The sequence below is a fragment of the Acomys russatus genome, unplaced genomic scaffold, assembly GCF_903995435.1.
Source record: "Acomys russatus unplaced genomic scaffold, mAcoRus1.1, whole genome shotgun sequence".
NCBI lineage: Eukaryota > Metazoa > Chordata > Mammalia > Rodentia > Muridae > Acomys > Acomys russatus.
The window spans coordinates 1,645-27,155 of record NW_026131400.1 but is presented as its reverse complement, the minus strand read 5'-3'; the positions used below and the strand labels follow the sequence as shown (position 1 = coordinate 27,155).

Genomic DNA, 25,511 nt, shown 5'->3' with positions numbered 1-25,511 from the left:
CAATACAGACAAAACATTGAAAATAATGAATAGTGGACAAATAGACATTATGTGTAGGCATAAGGCTAGTGTGTAAATCAAATGTTGATTTCTATATCCCCCATATCTGGTTGCAATTCTTGTTCTGAGAATCTCCTGTTTCAATGTTGTATAAACACTGCTCCCTAATTGCCTCCTGCTATGCCAATAAAACAGTTTACAGCCAATGACTAGGCAGAGGAGAGAGTAGGACTGGACATCCTGCTAGCCAGGGGAGGAGGAGTTAGAAGAAGAAGTAGAGGATTCAGCCACCGGAGAGGTCCAAGAGACATCAGAAGGAGCTGGATCATGTAAGTTACAAGTACAAGCATTTCTGAGATGTAGGCTGGAAGGAAACAAAAGTAGCTCAAAGGTTAAGAATAGTGTAACTGTAGCTGCTCAGTTCTTATGCTGTGAAGCTAATTTAAATAATATAGTAGAATCTCAATTATTAGTGTGATAACCAGGTTAAGAAGAAACTGAGGGAGATCCGAGATGGCGGCGAGCAGTGTGGACCATGTTTGGAGGCTCCAGTGAACGATTCAGGGAATTGCACAGATTTCTGAGCCAGGAACACCGAGGTCCCCACACCACGGCAGCGGGAGTGCTCCACGGTTTGGAGGGACCAGGGTGTGGAGGACCTGCATGCCCCTGCACATGGGAGGAGCACAGATTTTCTCAGATCGGAGCAGCAGTGGCAGAGGCATCAGCAGCAGCAGCAGCACCAGCGTTAGCAGTGGTGGTGGCTGAGATTTGCAGCTCAGAGCCTTCCAGTGGAAGCAATTGGTGTGGTGGCCAGTGGGAGTTGCTGCGGGAGAGGGGACTCTGGGCAAGATTTGGGTCTCATGGTGCCTTGGGCCCCAGAGTCCCGGGTTCAGCTCAGTGTGCAGTGCTGTGGAGACGCTGGCTCAGCTCAGCAAGCAATTCTGCCCGAGGCACTAGATCAGCACAGCCACAGCTCCCCTGTTGTGACACAGGCTGGGCCAAGTACTCAGTTCCAACCTAGGCACCAGCTCAGCTCAGCAGCAGCTCCCCTGCTGTGACACAGGCTAGGCGGAGTGCTCAGTTCCACTGGAGGTGCTAGCTCAGTGCAGCCACGGTTCTCCTGCTGTGACGCAGGCTGGGCTGAGCGCTCAGTTCCACCGGCTCTAAGACTCGGGTTGGGCACAGTGTGCAGTTTGAATCCAGAATTACTGGCTGAGCATGGCGGACAGTTCGGGCCCTGAGTCAATAACTGACCACAGCACACACTTTGGGCCAAAAGCCCCTAGCTGAGCTTGGTGCATAGTCCAAGCCGAAAAATTCTGGCTGGACCCTGCGTGCATTTTGGGCCCAGAATCCGTAGCTGAGCTCGGCAGACAGTTCAGGCCCTGAGAATCTAGCTGAGTTCTGCCCAGTGTTCCAGGCTGGACTTGGCAGGGGACACAGAAGGCTGTGGATACCTTGGCCTGACCCAACGCTCATTCAGAGATCGAGAACGATTGCAGGACCCACAGCACAGGGGAGCTGAAGATCACTGGCTGTGAGAGTCCAAAACAACAGGTCTAACCTCCTAACATCCACACCAGTGAAGCATTAGAGCTCCCAGCCTAGGGAAATCATGAGAAAACAAGTGGATATATCATCAGACTCCCTCCATCCAACTCTGGAAGCTACCCAACAAAAACAAAGACGTCAGATGTCTAAAGGACAATGAAAAAGCATACGCAAAAAACCCCAAAACAACATGGCGTCTCCAGTTTCCAGCTATCCCAAAGAAAACAACCCAGAGAACTCAAATACAACGGAAATACAAGAAAATGACCTCAAATCCTTAGTAATGAGGATGATAATGGAGGAAACAAATAAAATTTGTAATCAAATGCAGGAAGATGCAGACAAACAGGTGAGAGACATAAAAGAAGCACATAGAGTGGAACTGGAAAAATTGCAGGAAAATGCAAACAAACAGATGAAAGAAATAAATAAAACGGTTCAAGCTCTGAAGACCTATAAAGAGGCAATGGAAGAAACTCAGGAATATACAAAAAATCAGATGAAAGAAATCAAAAAATCAGTTCAAGATCTGAAAATGAAAATGGATTCAATGATAAACATACAGACAGAAGAAAAACGAGAACGTGAGACCTCAGCGAAGAAGGCGAGCAACACAGAGGTGAGCTTTTCTAACAGAATCCAAGAGATGGAAGAACGAATCTCAGGTCTAGAAGATACACTCACAGATCTTGAAGCAACCATTAAAGAAAATGCCAAATCTGGAAAACTCCTGACACAAAACATCCAAGAAATTAAGGACACCATGAAAAGAAGAAATCTGAGGATAATAGGCATTGAAGAAAGAGAAGATATCAGACTCCAAGGCCCAGAAACTATTCTCAACAAAATCATAGAAAAAAAAATTCCCCAATCTAAAGAAAGAGATGCCTATAAACATACAAGAGGCCTACAGAACACCAAATAGAATTGACTAGAAAAGAAAAACTGCCCATCACATAGTAATCAAAACACAAAACATACAGAACAAAGAAAAAATATTAAAAGCTGCAAGGGAAAAGGGCCAAATAACATTTAATAGCAAACCTATCAGAATTACATCCAACTTCTCAGCAGAGACCATGAAAGCCAGAAGGGCCTGGACAGAGATTCTGCAAAACCCCAAGAGACTACAGATGCCAGGCCAGACTACTTTACCCAGCAAAACTATCAATAACCATTGATGGAGAAAACAAAATATTCCATGACAAAACAAATTCAAACAGTACCTATCCACAAATCCAGCTTTACAGAAGGTACTAGAAGGAAAACTCCATCCCAAAGGGTCAAGCTACAACCAAAACTACTCAGGAAAGGAAATAGATAACTATCCCATGGCAAAAACACAATTACACCAATGCTCTACTGGAAAGAAACATCAAAATTAAGACTCTTAACAGTCACTGGTCATTAATATCTCTCAACATCAATGGTCTCAATTCTCCAATAAAAGACACAGACTAACTGAATGAGTGCGTAAACAAGATCCAACATTCTTCTGCATTCAAGAAACACATCTCACCCATAATGATAGGTATTACCTCAGGGTAAAAGGTTGGAAAAAATATTTCAAGCAAGTAGTCACAAGAAGCAAGCAGGTGTAGCCATTTAAGTATCAAACAAAATAGACTTTCAACCAAAATTAATCAAAAGGGATGAGGAACGACACTTCATACTCATCAAAGGTAAAGTCAACCAAGATGACATCACAATTCTGAACATCTATGCTCCCAATACAAGGGCACCCACATTTGTAAAAGATCTGATAAAAAAGCTTAAACCACACATCGATCCCCACACAATAATCGTGGGAGACTTCAACACCCCACTCTCACTGAAGGATAAGTCATTGAAACAGAAACTAAGCCGAGAAATAACATTAACCAATGCCATGGGTCAAATGGATCTAACAGATATCTATAGAACCTTTCACCCAAACAAGAAAGAATATACCTTCTTCTCTGCACCCCATGGAACTTTCTCCAAAATTGATCACATTGTAGGTCACAAAGCAAGCCTCAATAGATACAAGAGGATTGAAATAATACTTTGTATCCTAGCAGATCACCATGCTCTTAGGCTGCAATTCAACAACAACAGAAATAACAAAAGCCTACACGTACACGGAAACTAAACAACTCTCTGCTAAATGACACCTGGGTCAGGGAAGAAATAAAGAAAGAAATCAAGGAGTTTCTGAAATTCAATGAAACTGAAGGAACAACATACCCAAATTTGTGGGATACATTGAAAGCAGTGCTAAGAGGAAAATTCATAGAACTAAGTGCCTTTAAAAAGAAATTGGAAACATCGCACATAAGCATCTTAACGACACAACTGGAAGCCCTAGAAAAAAAAAGAAGCAGAAACACCCAAGAGGAGTAGACATCTGGAAATAATCAAACCCAGGCTGAAATTAACAAATTAGAAACTAAGAAAACAGTCCAAAGAATCAACAAACCAGGAGCTGGTTCTTTGAGAAATTAACAAGATAGACAGACCGTTAGCCAAACTAACTAAAAGGCAGAGAGACAGTCTTGAAATCAACAAAATCAGAAATGAAAAGGGAGACATAACAACAGACACTGAAGAAATACAAAGAATCATAAGATCCTACTTTGAAGGCATATACGCCACAAAATTTGAAAATCTAAGGGAAATGGATGATTTCTTGATCAATTTCACTTGCCAAGTTGAGTGAAGAACAGATAACAAGCTAATATTCCCATTTCCCCTACAGAAATAGAAACAATCATCTATAGTCTCCCAACCAAAAAAAGCCCAGGGCCAGATGGTTTCAGTGCAGAATTCTACCAGACCTTCAAGGGCGAGCTAATACCGATACTCTTCAAGCTACTCCAAAAGATAGAAATCGATGGAAAATTACCAAATTCATTCTATGAGGCCATAGTCTCATTGATACCTAAACCTCACAAAGACTCAACAAAGAAAGAGAATTTCAGACCAATTTCTCTTATGAACATTGATGCAAAAATACTAAATAAAATACTTGCAAAACGAATACAAGAACACATCAAAGATATCATTCATCATAACCAAGTAGGCTTTATACCCGGCATGCAGGATGGTTTAATATATGGAAATCCCTCAATGTAATCCACCATATAAAAACTGAAAATAAAAAACCACACGATCATCTCTTTAGATGCAGAGAAAGCATTTGATAAAATCCAACACCCATTCATGTTTAAAGTTTTAGAGAGATCGGGGATACAAGGCACTTTCCTCAACATAATAAAGACTATATACAGCAAGTCAAAAGCCAAAATCAAAGTAAATGGTGAGATACTCAAGGAAATTCCTCTAAAATCGGGAACAAGGCAAGGCTGCCCACTCTTTCCATATCTCTTCATATAGTACTCAAAGTTCTAGCCAGAGCAATAAGACAACAAAAGGAGATTAAGGGTATCCAAATGGGAAAGGAGGAAGTCAAAATTATCCCTATTTGCAGATGATATGATAGTGTACATAAGTGACCCTCAAAATTCCACCAGAGAACTCCTACAGCTGATAAACACCTTCAGCAAATTGGCTGGATACAAAATTAACTCAAAAAAGTCTGTAGCCTTCCTATACACAAATGACAAGCTTGCAGAGGAAGAAATTAGGAAAGCCACACCCTTCACATTAGCCACAAGCAATATAAAATATCTAGGAGTTACTCTAACTAAGCAAGTGAAGGACTTGTTTGAAAAAAATTTCGAAACTCCGAAGAAAGAGATTGAAGATGACCTGAGAAGATGGAATGATCTTCCTTGCTCATGGATCAGGAGAATTAACATAGTGAAAATGGCCATTTTGCCAAAAGCAATCCACAGATTCAATGCAATCCCTATCAAAATACCTACACAATTTTTAAAAGACATTGAAAGTTCAATTCTGAACTTCATATAGAAAAACAAAAAACCCAGAATAGCTAAAACAATCTTGTTCAATAAAAGGTGCTCCGGAGGAATCTCCATACCTTATCTCAAACTGTACTATAAAGCAATAGTAATTAAAACAGCTTGGTACTGGCACAGCAACAGGCAGGTTGATCAGTGGAATCGAATCGAAGACCCAGATATGAATCCACACACATATGGTCACTTGATTTTTGACAAAGAAGTCAAATCCACTCAATGGAAAAAGGATAGCAATTTCAACAAATGGTGCTGGTCTAACTGGATGTCTATGTGTAAAAAATGCAACTGGACCCATATTTGTCACCTTGCACATAACTCAAATCTAAGTGGATTAAAGACCTCAACATAAAACCAGAGAAACTAAGTCACTTAGAAGAAAAAGTGGGGAAGAGCCTGGAACATATTGACACAGGAGACAACTTCCTGACCAGAACACCAATGGCCCAGGCCTTAATGTCAACCATTAATAAATGGGACCTCATGAGGCTGAGAAGCTTCTGTAAGGCTGGAGATACTGTCAAGAGAACAAAGCGACAGCCTACAGACTGGGAAAAGATCTTCACCAACCCTACATCTGACAAAGGTCTAATATCCAAAATATATAAAGAACTTAAGAAATTAAACACCACCAAACCAAATAACCCAATTGAGAAATGGGGCTTGGAACTAAACAGAGAATTCTCAACAGAGGAATATCAAATGGCTGAGAAACACTTAAAGAAATGCTCAACCTCCTTAGTCATCAGGGAAATGCAAATCAAAACAACTCTGAGATTCCATCTTACACCCATCAGAATGGCTAAGATAAAAAATTCAAGCAACACCACATGCTGGCGAGGATGTGGGGAGAGAGGAACACTCCTTCATTGCTGGTGGGAATGCAAACTAGTACAGCCACTTTGGAAATCTATCTGGTGCTATCTCAGAAAACTGGGAATAGGGCTTCCTCAAGACGCAGCTATTCCACTCCTTGGAATATACCCAGAAGATGCTCCAGCACACAACAAGAAAATTTGCTCAACCATGTTCATAGCAGCCTTATTCATAATAGCTGGAACATGGAAACAGCCTAAGTGTCCCTCAGTAGAAGAATGGATAAAGAAACTGTGGTACATATACACCATGGAATACTACTCCGCTATTAAAAAGAAGGAATTCCCGAAATGTGTGGATAAATGGATTGAGCTAGAAATGATCATAATGAGTGAGTTAACCCAGAAGCAGAAATACTCAAATGGTATATACTCACTTATATCTGCCCTAGCCCAAGGGGCATGTCCCACAAATGCCTTCACTTACCAGGAAACTGGGACAGAGGGGAGGACATCCTACTGGGACTCTAAATGAGAGAAGCATGGGAGAATAGCAAAGTAGAACAACCAGAGGGTCCTAGAAACCTACAAGTAGAACACTATGATAGGTGATTTGGGCCCAGGGGTCCCACTCAAACTAAGGCACCAGCCAAAGACAATACAGGCGGTAAACCTTAAACCCCTACCCAGATCTAGCCAATGGTCAGAACATTCTCCACAGTTGAGTGGAGAGTGGGATATGACTTTCTCATGTACTATGGTGCCTCACATTTGACCATGTCCCCTGGAGGGGGAGGCCTGGTGGCACTCAGAGGAAGGACAGCAGGTTACTGAGAAGAGACTTGATACCCTATGAGCATATACAGGGGGAGGTAATCCCCCTCAGGCACAGTCATAGGGGAGGGTAATAATGGGAAAATGGGAGGGAGGGAGGAATGGGAGAATACAAGGGATGGGATAAATATTGAGATGTAACAAGAATAAATTAATAAAAAGGAAAAAATATATTTTATTAATTTATTTATATTACATTCTGATCACCCACTTTATACTATTCTAGGTCTGACTCATTCCTCCTGATGCTTCCCAGTCCTCCCCATGTGTATCCCTTCTGTCCTTCTTGCTTCTTCTCCTCTCCTCAGTCATGAGGTTGTCCCACCCTATTCTCTGTCACTGTTCAACATTGGCTAGTTGCGTTTTATTGACAACACAGAGAACAAATTGTGACATGTTCACAGAAGCTTGAAACAGGAGATACTTAGAATAAACACCATAATGCAATGTCTGCATAGAAACCAGTAGTGTGGTGGGGAAATCACCATTTGAATGAAGAAGGGTAAACTGTACACACTCCATGAGAACATTATGTCAACACTCACACAACTGTTGCATGGTCATTTGTGAGGGGCCAGAAAGTGTGGCGCTTTCAAAAATTTTATGATTGTTATTAAAGGACGAGGCAAGCTGGGTATAAGATGATAGTGAGGAGTAAGAGGATGGGGTGTGGGATGTCAGGTGCCACTGTCTGTCTAATGTATGCAATGGCTCTTTCAAGGGCAGCAAGATTTGCCAGAGGGTAGTCTTTGGGGCTCTCCTCATCAGAGTCATTGTTCATTTTAAGAGATTCTGATCTTAATTTTCTTCTGAGGAGAACCCATGTATTGTCAGATGGCCAAAAAGTACAGGGAAGGGTGGTAGTGTCCCTTCTTGGGTTTCTCAATTTCAGGTAAGGTAAGCCACCCAGGTCCAGACCTCAGTGTCACAGGGGATGTTGGAGATCATCCAAGGGGCTAATTGAAGAACCTCCTCACAGAAGATAATTGCTTCCTTTGGAGAAGTTTAACGTCTTACAGCTTGAGGAGGACCTGAAGGCCTCGAATTTGGCACTCCTGGTGAGAAGTAGAGTTTCCCATGACAGAAAAGGATGGAGACAATTGTTCAATCAAAGGGGAGAATGCTTCTAGGACTGCAGGAATTTCAGAAGATTCCATCAAGACTGGGCACAATCCTGCCCGCACATTTAAGAAAACTGGTGGTTCTAAAGGCCTTTAACTGGTCCTTGCATTATTGTGTTCTTTTTAAAAAAAATTTTCAATTTATTATAATTTACTCAGATTATACCCTGAGTGTTATCCCCTTACTTGTACCTTCTCATCCCCACCCTTCTTCATTTTTTTCTTTTTTCCCTATTGTCCTCCCCTGGACCTCTGACAAAAAGAGACCTCCTCCCCCACCATATGACCACAGTCTATCAGGTCTCAACTGGATAGCCTGCGTCTGCTTCCTCTGTATGCCTCTGGCCTGCCCCACCAAGGGAAGTGATATTATTGAGGGCACCAGAGTTCATGTCAGAGGCAGTCCTCACTCTCCCCACAACCTTGGAGAATCAGCAGTCCATTGGCTAGATCTGAACGGGGGTCTAGGTTTATTGCATGCATTGACCTTGGTTGGTGCAACAGTTTGTGCAGGCCCACCAAAGTCTAGATCCGCCAGCCTTGATGGCCTTCTTGTGGTGCTGGAAGAATGGGGGCAGGGAAGGTTCTTTCAGAGAGATTTATAGAGGTGATTTTTGCTGATTCCTGAATGGCTGTTAGTATTCACCAAAGGACTAAGGATTCTCAGTCAATGCCATGGAGTAGTTACAGCCAGAAGATGTCAGAAGCCCCTTCACCATAGTTGGTTCCTTGTGGCTCAAGTCAAAAGTAAAGGAGGAAAGAAGAACCAGCCGAGTCTCAGGTCTGGATGGCAGGGCAAACGCCAATGTCCTTCGGAGGGACTGACCCTCTTCTGTGCACCTGTTCATGAGCCAGATGTGGGTCTCCTGAGTGCAGTTGGCCTTTGGGTAGCAGCAGCCTCTGGGTGCAGAGGAGCTGGGAGGCAGGATCTCAGGCTGAAGGTGAGTATGGCAGGTATGAATATCCTGGGCAGGTATGAACATCCTCAGCAGGTATGAACAGCCCCGAGATTCTTCAGAGGATAGCTCATTTACTGGAGTACCAGGGCTAGCTTGGATAGCTCAGGTCAGAGGGGAGAAGAGGACAAAACAAGAGAGGAACTCACCTAATTTGTATTTGCAGATGACTGAAGAAAGGCAAAGGGTAAAGATGCACCAGTTGAAACAATAGAGCATGTGGGAGGAAGTGCTGCAGGGGAGGCAGGGGCTTTCCAAGCACATCAGTTAGATTAGCCGACTGCAGGTCACACGATTTCTGAGAAGCTAGTTCTCTGGCAGGAAACAGAAGCTTAACTGACTCTAATATAACTTGGCCTTAGTCTCTATGGAGTTTAATAGGCCCAGGCCTGATTTGGGTAGGAAGCTGTTCCCTTCCTGTTGTGCTCTCTGAGAGAAGTGTCTGTGTTAGGATACTGCCCCAATCTGCCTAGCATCCTATGATGTCATTGCCTACCTGCTACTTGGCATCCCTCTGACCAGGAGGATATAAAAGGAAGAACCCACCTCTCTCTCTGTGCCTCTCTGTCTCTCTCTGTCTCTCTCTGTCTCTCTGTCTGTTTCTCTGTCTCTCTCTCCATCTGTCTGTCTCTCTGTCTCTCTTCATCTCTGTCTGTCTCTTTCTCTGTGTGTGTGTCTCTCTCTGAGTCTCTGTCTCTGTCTCTGTCTCTGTCTCTCCCCCCCCCCAGTGGAGTGGTTTCCCCCACTTCCTTCTCTCTTAATGCTCGTATAATAAAATTCTCCATATCATATCTGTTGTGTGGTGCAGTTTTCATAGTTTCTATTTTATTGGTATTTAAAAATTGTGAACCCTGTACTGAGAAGGATCTTCTAGAATTACCTAACCCTGGGATCCTTTCTATGCAACTACTGCCCACAACAATTTGCCTTCTGTTTCAAACTTTACTTTCTTATACCTTTTTCTCACTCCAGAACTACCACCACAGCCACCGTTGCTGCCTTGGAGGAGGTCAGGGGCACAGTTGGTTACTTTGAAACATAGTCACCTTACAGCTGCCACAGGAGAGGACTAGCCTTGCCATCAGAATGTGATTCTAAGATAGGTAATTTTAAAATTAAAGTTTAAAAAATCACCCACATAGTACAGACTTTCTCCTTTTGCATATGTCCTGCTGACTAGCCTAGCTTTATAGATTCCAAATTGCCAAGCATTCCGTTCCCTCCTCTTCCCTAGAGCAGGCCTGCTGGACTTGCAATGAATTAACATATGCTGGGCTACCCTCTTGCTCTGCAGCATGGCCACAGTGCAGCCCTGCTGCTTTCTAGGACTGGACACCAGAGTGAGAGTGGCTCTGGGGGGGGGCCTTGCTCTGCCAAACATCCCTCCTTGCCCCACCCACATCTCCACTCCAGCCTTGGGTGCTGGGAATTTTTGGGTAGCATTTTGGGATCCACAGCCATCTACATACTTGAGGTCCAGGTCTCTCTCACCTCATGAAAGAGACCCTTCTGCCATGCTGGTCACAGCATGCCTATCACCCCCTCCCACGCAGGCACAGTTGTGCTGGCTGTCGGTGTCCAGACAACAGGGAGCTGGGAGCCAGGACAGGGTCCGCAAGGAGGCAGGATCGCTTCCCCCAGGTGCTAAAGCACTGTGCAGCCACTAAGATTTCCAATCTTCCTGCTACAGGCTACTCAACACATAACAAGTTGCCATGTTGGTTTGGGGATATACTGGGTGGAGCTATTGTTTTATTGCCATCTTAGCTGAGGGCAATCACGTGACTAGCCACCATGTTTGTTTTCGATATGCTTGCCATCTTTACTAAAGCTTCCCATCCCTGTTCAAATCCTTACTAAACTCCAAATATAGTTTCTGTCTTTTCAGACTTTTGCCACTTGATCTGCAATGGCACAATTGATTACAGAATTAGCTGTACCTATGTTTCCAAGCTTATATTTTTACCTGGTCCAATATGTTACTATTTCTAACATGTCTTAACTAATTCCTAGACAAATAAATAAATGCTGATCCTCCTGTCACCAGCTGTCCTGTTACTGACTTCACCTCCCCATTAGAAATAGTCCACTGACCACTTTCCAGGCCCCTCTGGAATGCCTTCTGGAAAATCTGAAATCCCTATGCTAAGCTTACACACCTCTGCAACCAAACTTGGACAGATGCAAAACAAGACCTTTTTAAAACACTGTTAGCAATCAGGTAAACTGGAAGGAAGCTCCCTATGTTCAATTCTTTCCTCTTCTTTGCTCTCCAAAAAGTTTCAAATATACACTAAAATAAACACGGGAGGAAGTTCCCATGTGTAAGCCTTTGCTGTTTGCTCTCCCAAGGGTTTCAAATATACACCTAAAAGGAATTTTCTCCCTAACCTACTTACTTTGTCTTCTGCCCACATATATCCTCCAGAATCCTGCCAGACTTCCTACATCCACGACATTGTGAAAGCAGCTGTTTACAGGAACTTCAGTACAACCTCAGAGGCTGTGCCAGCTGAACCTGCATTGCTCCTCCTAGCTGGCCCTCCACTGCCCCTACCAGCCACAGATGTTCTCAGCTCTGGACAGCAAATACAACAGCCTGCTCTTCCTGGAACTGGCCAACATTTCAGCCTTTTAAGCCCCTGCTGACACTCTGCTGTTAGCAGAAGCAGTCAAACACATAGTTTTTTTTTTTCATTCCCTTATCCATTTACAAAAGGCTGAAATGTTGTGCTTCCAAGCCAGAACAAGCAGCTCCAGGTTCTCCATGCACTCCTCTGTCCCTATCTGCTGCAGGACATGGCTGGCATACCCTGACCTCTCCCCTAAACTTTTCAGGACAGAATTTTTCTTTCCTCTTCACCATATAATCTGGAAATTTTGTTGCTCTTGCTTTTTTCCCTCTTTCTCTTTTCCCCCTTATATGGAACCCAAAAGATGCTTCCAATGAACCTACAACATATACTTACACAAAAACTATACAATGTCCTCATTTTGTTTTTAATTACAGGAAAAGAGAGGAATGCTAACATACTGCCCCAGTTTGCCTAACAACTGGTGACCTCATTGACTATCTGCCATTGGGCGTCCCCCTGCCCAGGAGTATATAAGTATACAAAAGGACAAACCCACCTACCTCTCTCTCTCTCTCTCTGTGTGTGTGTGTGTGTGTGTGTGTGTGTGTGTGTGTGTGTGTGTGTGTGTGTGTGTGTGTGTGTGTGTTTCCCTTCACTTCCCTTTCTCCCCATGTTCACATAATAAATTTCTCTATATTTTACCTGTTGGTTGGTGCATGTTTTTATATTTTATTAGTATTTAAAACTGGGAAATGAGCAGGTCTCTACTGACCCTCATTTGTCTTGGGAACCAGCAATCTTGAAACTCCTCCAAGTTTTGACTGCTGTAGTACAAGAACTGCCACCCAGAGCACTCAGACTCCAGTATCAGTTAGCTATGGGTGGTGTATTGAAGGCCTTCCCCATTCTGATTGCAATGAGGGCCACAGGAGGACTCGGGAGCCTGACTGTGATTCTAAATGTTTCCCGGAATCTGTTTGTGAAGGCAAAATAGACAAGAAGCTTATACAGGTGGGCAGAGGCTGGGCAGTTTTGACTCAGGTTATTTTTGTTAACTAGGTGAGCAGTTCTAGTTGATCTTTAATTTGATTGGTCCCAAGTGAAGATTACGGTTAGGGGCTGCTGTGCTTATGGCTGGGGAATTTCTAGGAACAAAAAGGCCACAGACTATGCTGAACATAAATATAGTTTATGGTCAACCTGACCTTGTACAGAGATTCTTTTGTGTCAGCAACAAGTTGAGATGATGTTGCTAGTGGGCCTGAAAGAAAAATGGCTATGCTCGTGCCAAAAGAACCAGGCCTCAACATTGAGGTATCAGCTTCAAGGACTGAGTAACTCCTAGGTTCTCAGCTTTGAATTAAGATCATCCTCAACACATAGTGAGTTTAAGACTCACCTGGGCTACATGAGGCTATAATGTCAAAAAGAAAAAAGTAATACAAAACATTTTTAAAAGTTTTATAATTTTTTAGAATTATAGCAGACATACAGAGAAAAAGCTTCAAATCAACAAATCTGAAGCCTCCCCTAAATAAGAGGGCAATACTTCTGTTTCTTTAAAGACAAACAGCTTCTTCATTGGCTCCGCCTATAGAACTTCCTGACAGGCTTTACAGAATGCAGTTTTGCTTCATAGTTAAGCAAAGCACAACATCAAACAAGTCCCTTGAAGACACCTTGAAACTTCATCAGTTCCTGCACAAGAAGGTCAGTCTGGCCTGCAAGAGACCTAGAGGGAGGGAGCTGTGAAAGGTGGAGAGCATGGGGTGTCCATGGGAGTGAAGGTACTGTGCCTGCAGCTACATAGGAAGAGAGGAGCTGGTGGGAGTAGTGGGGGCCAGGAAGATGAACAGCACATTGCAGTGTGCACCAACAGTATGTGGTTGTGGTGAAGGACTCAGAGTGTAGCCTGAGACATTTCATAGAAAGTTCTGTGTCCCCAAGGCACCTTCTTCAGAGTTGAGAGGCAACTCAGATGATCTCAATAATTCAATTTTCTTACCTCAGAATGTTACTCTTAGGTACCCTGGTCATTCAGAGCAAAGACAAGTAGAATTCAGATTTCTAAGTCCTCCCCCACTGCACAACAGACAGATTTGCATGTGTAATAACCTTACCTTTGGGTGGAGGAGGGCTGCAGAGGTCCGATTAGGTGCCCAGAAGGCACAGCATCCTTTAGGATGAACCTGCACTTGCCTGTGCCTCAGAGCTCTGTTTTGCTTCCTGTTTGTTGTCTTCTGTTATTACTGTACACTGAGGTATGCCTAAAATCTGAGGTGGCAATATCTCCATAGATTCTTTTGTTATTCAGGGGTTGTTTTAGCAATCCTGGGTTTTTTTTTTCTTTCTTTCTTTTTTGACTAATATGTGATAAGTGAACATATTTTGGCTTCGGTGTGATATTTAAAGACCTATTAAACTTTACTTGTCAAATCAGAGGAATGAGTGATTCCAATTTCTTATTGTTTCTTTTCTTTCAATTTTTGTTTCTTTCTTTTTCTGTCTTAGACAGAGTTTTTCGGTGTACCCTTGCCTGTCCTGGAACATGCTCCGTAGAGCAGGCCTTACACACATAGAGATCCAGCTGCGTCTTCCTTCTTTCCTGTTTGTTTATGTTTGAAGTCTTTCAATGCCTCTCCTAGTTCTTCATAAAAGATACAGTAAGTTGTTGAACATTAAAGTCACCCACTGTTGCTCCTGCCTGGGCTTTCAAGTGTTGGACACAGTAGAGACTGGGTGCACTCACCCTCAGATCTGCCACTCAATATGGCCCAGGCACACTTGTTCCAATGTTGGCATGAAGGCTGGCAGCAGGAGTAGGAGGAGCCTTTCCATGTTGTCAGCATCAGTCTAAATGACATCCAGATTGTCAGAGGTTTAAAAGCATGCTGGGTGAGGGGTGCTAATGAGAGGGCTCAGCATGTGAAGGTGCCTCCTGAGTAAGCCTGGGAATAGAGTTCAATGTCCAGAACGCGCAGAAAAGTAGAAAGAGAGCGTCAAGCTCACAAAGTCATCCTCTGACCTCCATGGGAACACTAGGATGGGGACGTGCTACTGGGATTTCCCTGAAGAATCACATCGGGTATCATTTTTTTCTGAGGAGAAACTGTTTAATTTCTCTATGTCCTCCACAGTAATGCTTCACCTTTCTGTATATGGATGCATACAGATAACAGATCATTGCAAAATTTCAGGGAGGGAGGGAAGAAAAGAAAGGCTTGGAAGGAGTTCCCTTTATTCTAATAGGCAATTTTCCTCTCTTTCTCTTCTTTAAGATCTGAGCATTCCAGTTCTTCAGAGTCAGCTTGCCCCAACATGGCTAGCTGTGCAGACACTGATCTGAGGATCATTCTGATAGGAAAAACCGGAAATGGAAAGAGTGTTTCAGCAAACACCATCCTAGGGAGACCTGAATTTGAGTCTAAGATTTCTGCCCATGCTGTTACTAAGACCTGCCAGAGAGCATCCAGGACATGGAAGGGGAAAGAGCTAGTTGTAGTTGACACTCCTGGGTTCTTTGACACCAAGGAGACCCTGAGGACCACATGTACAGAAGTCAGCCGCTGTGTCCTCTACTCCTTGCCTGGGCCTCATGCCATCATCCTGGTCCTACAGCTGGGTCGCCACACTGAGGAGGAGGAGAAAACTGTTGCTCTGATCAAGGGTATTTTTGGGGAGGCAGCCATGAGGTATATGATAGTCTTGTTCACTCGCAAAGATGACCTTGAGGACCGGAGCCTTGACAGCTTTGTTGAAGAAAATAAAAAGCTAAAAGACTTCGTCGTGCAGTGTGGGAATCGCTACGTTGCCTTCAATAACAAAGCAGGTGAGGCCGAGCAAGAAACGCAAGTGCAGGAGCTGATAGAGCTGATAGAGAACATGGTGGACAGAAACGGAGGGTCTTACTTTCAGGAGAAGATCTACGAGGACACAGATAACAGCCTCAACGACTATCTAAACAATCTGGAGGAAACTTATGCTCAAGAATTAAGTCTTGAATTCCAAAGAATAGAAAAGGAATATGCTAATAAATCAGAAAAAGAAAAGGAGGCAGAAATTGATTCTGCAATGAGAATTTACAAAGAAAAAATTAAAAGTGGGAGGGAAGAAGCTAAAGAGAATACATTAAAGTATATTTTCCAGCAGATATTTAAAATACTTTCCAAACTTTGGAACAAGTTGTGGTTGTGATGCAAATTTGATTCTTTCTTATCGATGACATTTGGTCTTTGACAATTTTTTACATGCATGCATAGGATGTGTTCTGATTGTATGCGTGTCATTATGTGTTGGTATCTTTTCTGCTTTGCGATCCATAGACTTTAACAAGGACCATGTGTGTGACAACAAGTTTAGCACAATCTGTCAGACAGTGTTGGCCTCACCGAGAGGAATCCAATGGAACACAGTGACTGTTCTTTCCCAGAGTCCATCAGTAGTTGCTAGCTCAACAGGGTGGAGTAAGTTCCCATGAGCTCCTCCATCTATCCAGTAGGTTGACAGACCCATGGCTTCTGTGAGCCTGTGATTCCAATGGCTGTTTCCTGAATCTTAAAGGGAGTGGTATACATGTTCTGTTTATGGCCAAACACTGACCTATCACTTATTCTCAGCCCCTTGAGAAGGCCTGAGTCTCTGCAATCCGTGCTATTCTCTACAAAGGAAAGATTTTCCGATAAAGGGTAAGAATGGAATTTGTCTATGGGTATAAATAAATATTTAGGCTGTAGTTTTGTCCCATGTCAGTTTTAGGTCAACAGTAGTGAGTCTGCTAAAACCTAAGGCCTCCACAGCCCTGGGTTTTTGATCAGGGTTATGGTAGTACATATGAGGTCCCTCTTGTGAATAGGGCCTGAAATTCAACCCGAAAGCACTTGTGTATACCCCTAGCCGTCACAGCAGCACTGCACAGGTGGGCGCAACTTGGCATTGTAGTTTATGAGTTTATGGCTGGTTTAGGGCATTGATGCCTTTTCTTCCCAGCAGCCTGCACAGCAACTTCCAGCAACATGAGAGCTAGCCAGTAGGGAGGAAGCTTCCAGCGTAGTTCCAGCCTAATTTCTTTATACCTTGCAAACAGAGTATATAATGTCTTTAACAGTAGGGTCTTACCATTAAGTTCTGTGTGTTCTTTGTAGTTTACCATAATTAGTTTAATGTAATATATTATATTTTAGAGGATTGTTATACTAATATCTTACATTTCCTGATTGATAATAAAATTGCTTGCTTTTTTGTGGACATTGATATATTGTTGATATATATTTATACACACACATACACACATATGTATAAACACATGATTTTATATATAGCATACCTATATGTATACATACATGTCCACATATATGTAATTATATATATATCATATATATGATATACATATACATGACTAAACAGAGGTAATTAATAGACATGAGCCCCATCCCCCACCAGCTTTTGAAATTTTCACTTTTTAAATTAAAATAATTTCTCCCTCTTGTTTTCTCCCTTTATCTCTTCTCATGTTTCCTTGCTCTCTTTCAAATTCTTAGTCTCTTCTTCATTAAGTGTTACAGTTGCACATGTATGCACACATAAATACAAAACATCAATTTGCTTGGTCCATTTAGTAGTAGTTGTATGTATTGGTTTTAGTGCTGACAACTCCTGTTGGATAAGCAATTAGGGGGTTACGTCTCCTGCATCATTTCCTATCATGTGGGTGTTCACTGTTCTGCTTCCAGACACTCCCAGAGAGAGATGCTCTGAAGGATGCTTTCAGTTCCTCGGTACCGGCTGCTGCTCCTCCGGGTTCTGGCTGCTCCAGTTGCAGTCACCTTTTCTGAATTGTTAGTTCATCTTTAATGGGTCTGCTGAAATCCTGACTATTAAGAGTAGAATTGCACCAAGGAACTGAGTCTAAAAATGTCTACACCTGTTTCCGTTAACCTCTTTTCTCTCCTCTCTGGGGTAGGTGGGTTGGAAGGGAGGTGTAAGTGTTAAAGAGCCCCAAGTAAAGCAGGTTTGAAAAAGGTCAAAGCCTACAACATATTTTTAAAGTACCATGGGTAAAATTCTCCTGTCATTTCTAGGAGGCACAACCTCACAGCAGATTTTCTGGTCCTCAGACTCTTACATTCTTTCTGCTCCCTCTTCTGATATGTTCCCTGGGCCTTAAGTACAGCAGCTTTGTTGTGATGTGTCTGCCAACTGTGGCTGAGCATCCTCAATCACAAACTGCCCTTTGTAGATTTTATATGAAGATGAGATGGGGAAGTATGTGCTGTCTTAGCGTAATGTCCTCCACACTCATCCACGTTATTGCAAGGACAGATTGCACAGACTGTTTTTTTTTTTTCTCTGTTTTGTATCATGAGGTGGCAGTTTCCTTCAGGGTTACTTTTTCTTGCCCTCTTTGCCTCTCCTCTCTCTTGTGCTGTCATCTTCCTTCAAATGGCAGCTCTGCTTTCTGTTTCTTCTTCTCAGAATTAAGTGCTTGGGGATGGAAAGATGGCTCAGCAGTTAAGAACATGCACTGCTCTGACAGAGGATCCAACTTCTGCTCCCTGCTGCCTCAGGGGCTCCGCTAAGCCACCTGTGGCTAAGCTCCAGGGAGGTCCAATACCTTTGCTTTCCTCTTTCTTCCTCTGATGCCTGCACTCACAGGCACATACCCACACACACAAGACAGGCAACGCACACACACACACATGTACACACACACACACACACACACACACACACACACACACCCCAAAACTGATTTACAAATTTGGAATGAATATGTAATTAGGAAAGCTGGCTGGAAGCTCTGTTGTGGGCCTCAGAGTTCCACTACAGGTGACAGAGCAGACACAGATGACCATGTGGCATGAACCTTAAGTTCTGGATGTGCAAGCCTTTGGTGAGGTCTTTTAATCTTCAGAGAAGAACCTTCTAACCACTTTCCTAGAAGAAGATGAAATGCAGTACTCTGAGTTAGGGGGAGGGAGGAGACTATAGGACCCACTGTTTCCACAACCCCCAGCTTCATCCTCTAGGAGCCTAGTTGATTCTAGCCACCATTTCTGGCTTTTCTGAAATTGAAGCACCTTTGGTGGTTCAGTCTTTCACCACAAACCTTCAGCTTTTCTGGGCCTGTGTCAGATGTGAGTTCTCTGTCCAGTTTGCCCTCGTCTTCCAGGTATCCAACCAAGCATCTCATTACTCCTAATGCTTTCACTCTTATACCCTTGATAGCCTTCGGGTAACTTTAGCAGGTGTGTTCTATGGGAGGCTGCCTGTGGTGTGTTATAGGTGCCCAACCACGGTGTTGTCACATAATTGCCTTTCCATAAGCCAAGTTACCTTGACTTTAAAATCTCTGAACCACTGTTAAATAGAAATGAAACACAGCAGAACAAAGTGCAAGAATATTTTTACATAGTTGCACAGACCCAGTCATGGCCATGCCCGTATTCTCACAGGCATTTGAAGTAACTATTGGTTTGAAATAACTAATATTAAAAATATTTTTTTTTGTTAGTTTTTAGTAATAACTTTCATTTGTTGCCAAGTCCATGCATATAACACACTCTCTTTCTTCTTCCTCTTCTTCCTTCTTTCTTCCTCTTCTTCTTCTTCTTCTTCTTCTTCTTCTTCTTCTTCTTCTTCTTCTTCTTCTTCTTCTTCTTTTCCCTCCCACCTCTCTTGCTTTCCTTTCTTCTCTACAAATCTTTCCTCAAAATGTATGACTTTTTGTTTTGCTTTATGCTAGGCCTGTTCAGGTGACCATGAGTTTGGGGACGTACATTAGAGTCTGATGGGCTGCGTAGTGGATACACAACTGCAGACTGCACTTGACACCCCAGAATCTGTTTAGTTAGGGGAGTCAGGCATCAATGGTCTTTCCCAGCTGTGAGCTTCTTTCAGGTTATTTTTAAACTTTTATGCATAGATGGATATTTTGCCTCTGTGTGTGTGTGTGTGTGTGTGTGTGTGTGTGTGTATGTGTGTGTGTGTGTGTCTGTGTGTGTGTGAGTGTGTGTCCCACAGAGCTGCAGGAGGGTGTTAGATGCCCTTTAACTGGAGTTACAAATGGCTGTGAGTCACTACATGAGTGCTGGGAATACAGCCTGGGTCCTTTGATAGTGTTACAATGAATTTGCTAAGTATTTTATTAGCAGTGTAGGAATTTCAAACACCACTACAATGACCCCAAAAAGTAGGGTTGCTGTACACATGTCACACCCGCTCAAGACTGAGTTGTGAGTGGCCAGAACTAAGTCTCCTGTCCAAGTGGGATGCAGAGGAAAGTTCTGCTTTGGGCTAGTGTCAGTTCAGAGTGACATCGAGGGAGAACTCTGAACACAGCTTAGCAAGCTGAGACCTTCCCATGATGTTTCTCCATTGCTCGACCTCTCCCCACAGTCTACTTTGGCTACTATCTAAATTAGTGGCAGGGTGCATGGGCCCTCACTTAACCTCTCCAACCTGTAAGATGACTACAAGTCATGTGATTGTATGACACAAGGTGAAGGAGAGAGGACAGGAAACATCTGTGGCTGATGCAGGGAGGAGGCTTTCCGGGCACAGATGCATTTAACACAAACTGTCTTCCTCTCATAAGACAGGACTCTGGCAAGTGGGCTGACATCCGCTGCTGAGTCCTCAGTCTCTTGAGAATTGCTATAAAAATCACTGTCTCATTTCTTTGCCACAAAACTTTGAATGAGATGGACCAGGAATTTGTGTAAGTCTGAGAAAGAAGACCAGGGTTTGAAGAAAAATGTCAGTTTATGTATCTGAGAGGGAACATAAAAAGGGAACAGAAATTGTTGAAAAGTAAACTGTAGATTGGAAGGTGTAACTGCTGACCAGTGTCATTTATTCCAAATGTGCCGTATGAAGACATCTCTGCTCCCAGCATCCAGATTACTGCAGGCAACAAACTCATGGGAAACCTCAGTCTACAGTCCAGGGCATGGGAAGGTGGGAGGAGAATTTAGAAGGCCTGTGGTGAAAACTGAAGTTCCCTAGGGCCTCTCTCAGCATCACCTGGTTGTTTGGTGACTTTGTGCCAAGTTATCAGATTGCACAGATGAACCTGGAGAAATAATCAAGGAAACAAATGAGGAGGGGGGAGGAATGGGAGGATACAAGGGATGGGATAAACATTGAGATGTAACAAGAATAAATTAATAATAAAAAAATGTGAAAGAAAAAAAAATAATCAAGGAAACTTTATCAATAGATTTCCTGGAAGTGCTGATCTGACTCACTACTTTGCCCCATGTCAATACTATTGTTTGTGTTAGGGATTCAAACCAAAGCTCTTCCTGCTGAATTCTGCTGCATTTGTGGAGAGGCTCAATAGAAATTGAAAGGAGACTGTCCCAAGGTGAAGAGGTATACATGAAACCCAAAATGCGCTCGCGCGCGCACACAAACACACAGTTTTTCTGAATATGTCAACAAAAGAAAATAAAAGTTAAATTACACAGGAATCATCTCTAAAATAGGTAGAATAATAGAGAAAAGGAGAGCAAGACCAGGCAAGGAGACATCTGGTAGCAGGATGATAATTGTTTGTTGTTAGAGAATTTTACAGATCCACGCGCTGTGTGTCATCAATTTCATTCCCATTTATCTCCCCTCTAATTCCTTCTCTATCCCGCTCCGTTCCCTCCCAACTTCATGGACTCTCTCTCCCCCATAAGAAAAAAAACCCAGACTCCCCTTAGTGCTGGCTGTGCATGCTGGGATGTGGATCATCTTAGCACATGGGCAGGTTTTAGGGGCTGTGTTCTTGAGGAAAACTTCACAATTTCACACACACACACACACACACACACACACACACACACACACACAAACACTCAACACAGACTTGCAGCTATCATTTGCCCATGGTTCCTCAGATGCAGCAAGTCTTCATGAGCTTTTCCTCATGAGCGCTGGGGTTTTGGTTTGTGCAGGTTTGTGTGTGACATGGCCTTTCCACATCCAGCAAACACTGCTTCACTGCAGACAGTCACTGCACCCATCTTTCCATGCCCTCTTCTGCAGTGAGAACTGAGCCTTGAGGAGAAAAGGTACAAAATAGATGTCTAATCGATTAACAATTCAACAACTGGATGTCCCGTCAAGTTCAATCCTATCATGAATACATGAAGTGAAAAAATCTAAATGCCCAAATTAAAAGCTGATTCTATTATAAGCTATTAAAGAGGAGTGCTCCCCTGACCCTTCTCATTTCATAAATAAAAACATCACATGAGGAACTCAATGTCATGCCAACCAAGGCATTGTCATTCGTATTTACAGAATGTTTGTCAAATAAGAGCAGACTGCCCATTTTTAAGAGATAGACCATATTGTAATCAACAAAGTCCTGGCTGGCGATGAGAAAAATGACTAATCCCATGAAATACTTTATTTGATTTATCACATTTCAAGTATTCAGTGGGTACCAGCTGCCCTTGGGTACCATATTAGGTGGCACAGTAAAAAAAAAAAAAAAAAAAGGAACTGCAGAAAAGTCTGCAGTGCAGCTAGCTAGGAGGGAGGGCGGGTCCTTTCCACACTCCTGTTTCCTTAGTTCTTGCCTCTCACTTCCTGTCTGCTGCTCTCTTTTTTAGGTTACCATTGTTGCAAAATCAGAGAAGGGCACAGGGGCCAGATTTTCAGGTAAGAAAACAAGGTGGGGGAGGGCAGAGGTGCTGAATTTGAGTTTGATGAAAAGGGTGCCTCTCTGTTGGCTGTGTCCAGTTACTCTACTGGCAGAGCTGCTCTTGGCAGTTGTACTTGTTGATTTCTGCTTCCTGCCTGCTGACTTGAGGCTGTGATCCTCACTGAAGGCGGAGCCCTACAAATTCATGTGAGCTTCAGGATTCTTTGTCTTTTCTCCATGGAAAAAGTTTTCCTTAAGTGGTCAAAACTTTTTTTAATTTGACTCTTCGTGGAAGAGAATGAGTAAAGGAGTTTGGAGGGAGCAGGCAGGGAGAAGATGGGGAGGAGGGGCCCCTCACAGCACAGCCTGGCTGTGTCCTCCACCAGGTCAGGCTCAGCACTAGCTCTTCTCTGTTTTTCCTTTAAGCTGCTTTCTAGGCAGTCTGCCTCTTGGGGAGTCAGTCTTTTAGGGTTCACAGAAGACCTGAGCTCCCTCCAGGTAGGGCTAAGTAGGGAGCTCAAGTTCACTGTGACCACAGTTCTGAAGCCAGGGGTGGGTGTTTGGTCATAGGCAGAGGGGGGATGATCTTGTCCATGACATCGGAAGCTGTAGAAGCACAGGCCCTGGCGTTCTGTTCTGTGATATCACATAGGACAGCCTTCCAGCCTGTCCTGGATGTGGTCGGCTCCAGTGTGTGAAAAACATGTTCATATGAAGCAGGTCAAGGAAGCATTTAGAATGAGCTGTGTGTTTCTATGTGACTGCATCTTGGTTCCCAAGGAAGGGATGGCTATGTGCACAGGTCACCAGCAAGCAGAGAAAAATGAAGACCCAAGAAGGTCAATTTGCTTGTTTAGTAAATTGCACCACACCTTTGTTCACTGCTGTGCCTGTCCCTGGGATGGTTCCTGACATATGGTCTAAGAGGAGATAATAAAAGGTTAGAGAATAATTTCACGTGATGATCATGCTCCTTGCTGAAGAAAGGCTACTGTGCACGGAAGGCAACTGCAAGTGAACTTGAAAGCTGCAGCAGGAACAAGGTGATAGAGGCAACCTCTCAGGAAGCAGAGGCTGAGCAGAATCAGCCGGACAGTGGGCTGGAGCAGTGCCCCACAAAGGGAAATCTGAAAAAGTCCAGGAGATGAGGTGTGCTTCGAAGGTCCTGGGAAGCATAGGGGAGGTCAGGGCCTTCAGAGAGAGGTGACCATGCAGGGACTTCTGAACCATTCGAACAGTTCACACTATCTTCAAAAATAATCGAAAGCTGGTAGGAATTCAAGCAAGAAAAGGCAAATGAAATTTTATTTTTAAAGAGAGATCCATTGGTAGAGTAAAGGGGGAGCTAAGGGGAGATGATTGGACATCAACCACTGCACTGACCACAGAAAGCAATAGCTTTGTTCACCATAAAGGGAGAAAGATAAAGACAAATGAGATTTCTGAAAGAGATCCTTAAATTTGGTGGTAGGCTGATGCAAGGCAGGAAGCAAGGCTACAGTGGAGCTCAAAGCCTGGCAAGAGCCACTGGCTCTGTGGTGATGCCCTTCACCAAGATGAGGAATGTTTCCTGGAGGAAGGGGAAGTCACAGATTGTGTTCTGGTCAGCCTTTGTTAGAGAGGTCCTGGAAAGCTGCGGTGAGATGCTGAGCCGCAAGTTTGGGAAGCTGAGAGAACATCTTGTAGAAGACACCACAGTACTCACTCACTAGCTGGGCGAGGTGGGCAGAACCAGCACGAGGAAGGATTTAAGTCTGTGTAAGGAAAATAACAGCCTGGAAAAGGGGAGGTTAAGGTGAGTTTTGCGGGAAGGAGGCAGGAGAAATCAAAGTATCCAGTGTATGGCAAAAAGTTTAGTACTGGCTACAGGAGGTGGGGTCCACATGTTTTTCATAACTTGCCATGGCTGTCTTTTTATCTGCAGGGAGTCCAGCAACAATGGCAACCCAGCACCATGGTATGGAGTCCATCCTGGGACAGTCAAAGACCAGCCATGGTGAGAGGATGTGGGGTGGATTGTGGGGAAGAGGACAGCCAAACTGCAGGAGACGTGGGTAGGCAGGCAGGGAGGGGTGCAGTCCCTCTTGTCATGACCATCAGTCCCCTCTCAGGCAAGAGAGAACCATTCCACTCTCTTCATTTTTCTTGACTCTCCTTATGTTCCTAGAATGTATCCATCAGGCTGAGCAGGAGACACCAAATGGCCTCCCACTGGTCCAGACTTTGTATAGCCCTCCCTTCCTGTCTTTTCCTTCCTTTCCCTCTTTGGTTTGTTTCACAGTGAGGCCCAAGCCAGCCTGGAACCTGTAACAGCCATCCTGTGCCTGTCTCTCCAGTGCTGGTGATGAGGTGAGCCACCATGCCTCCCCTCAGCCCCGCTTCTTACTTCCTCCTTCCCACAATGAGGACATAACAGAAAGACTGCCTGTTGCCTCTCTAGTTGTGCTACCTCTGGCCACATCTCTATCCTTTCTTAAAGAAAGATTGGGCACGAGCAATGTGGAGGCAATTGGTCCCTCATCTGGCTCCTTGCTGCCAGTGGCCTCATCCTAATGAACAAATGAGCATCCCAATCCTGTACCCACCTCTACATACCTACCAGTTAAGATTTTGCCAGCTTATCAAACTACCTTACAACATAGTAGCTTAAAACATCAACCATTTCCTTGCTCCAGATGCTGTGGGTCAGTCAAGCATTTCTGAGGTTTGAACGTTGACTGATAAAGGTTGGGCCCTCATCCATGCACCTCTCAGAATCCCGATAGGCTCACAGAGGTGCCACACATGCACCTGCGGTTAAGCTAGTGGTTCCCTGTCAGACTACACAGACTCACAGATGTGTGTGCTTCAGGGCTTCTCAAGCCTTTGCTGCCTTTTCCTCAGGAATTTTATGTGACCCTCATTACATAAGAATATAAAACAGATTACAAGTCACATAGAAGACATTTGTATATATTTCTTTAAGATTAATGCAAATTTTCCCTGTACATAGCACAAGGAGTTTTACTTATATAGGATGAAGACATTCTTGAGACCTCTTGCATAACATAGTGAGCATATATAATTCTATATTTTACAGTGGATAACACATATACTTTA

General features: G+C 43.6%; 1 protein-coding gene across 1 annotated transcript; it reads left to right on the top strand.

Annotated features, from left to right (window-relative positions):
* Positions 1-14,926: 14,926 nt before the first annotated feature.
* On the top strand, positions 14,927-15,970 carry LOC127186159 (GTPase IMAP family member 9-like). Its single transcript, XM_051142634.1, has one exon. The coding sequence runs from the start codon at positions 15,095-15,097 to the stop codon at positions 15,968-15,970; it is 876 nt and encodes a 291-aa protein (XP_050998591.1). The 5' UTR covers positions 14,927-15,094.
* Positions 15,971-25,511: the final 9,541 nt, after the last annotated feature.

What these genes read in the sequence shown, in the direction of transcription:
- LOC127186159 (XM_051142634.1), top strand. Translation starts at nt 15,095, where the DNA reads ATGGCTAGCTGTGCAGACACTGATCTGAGGATCATTCTGATAGGAAAA.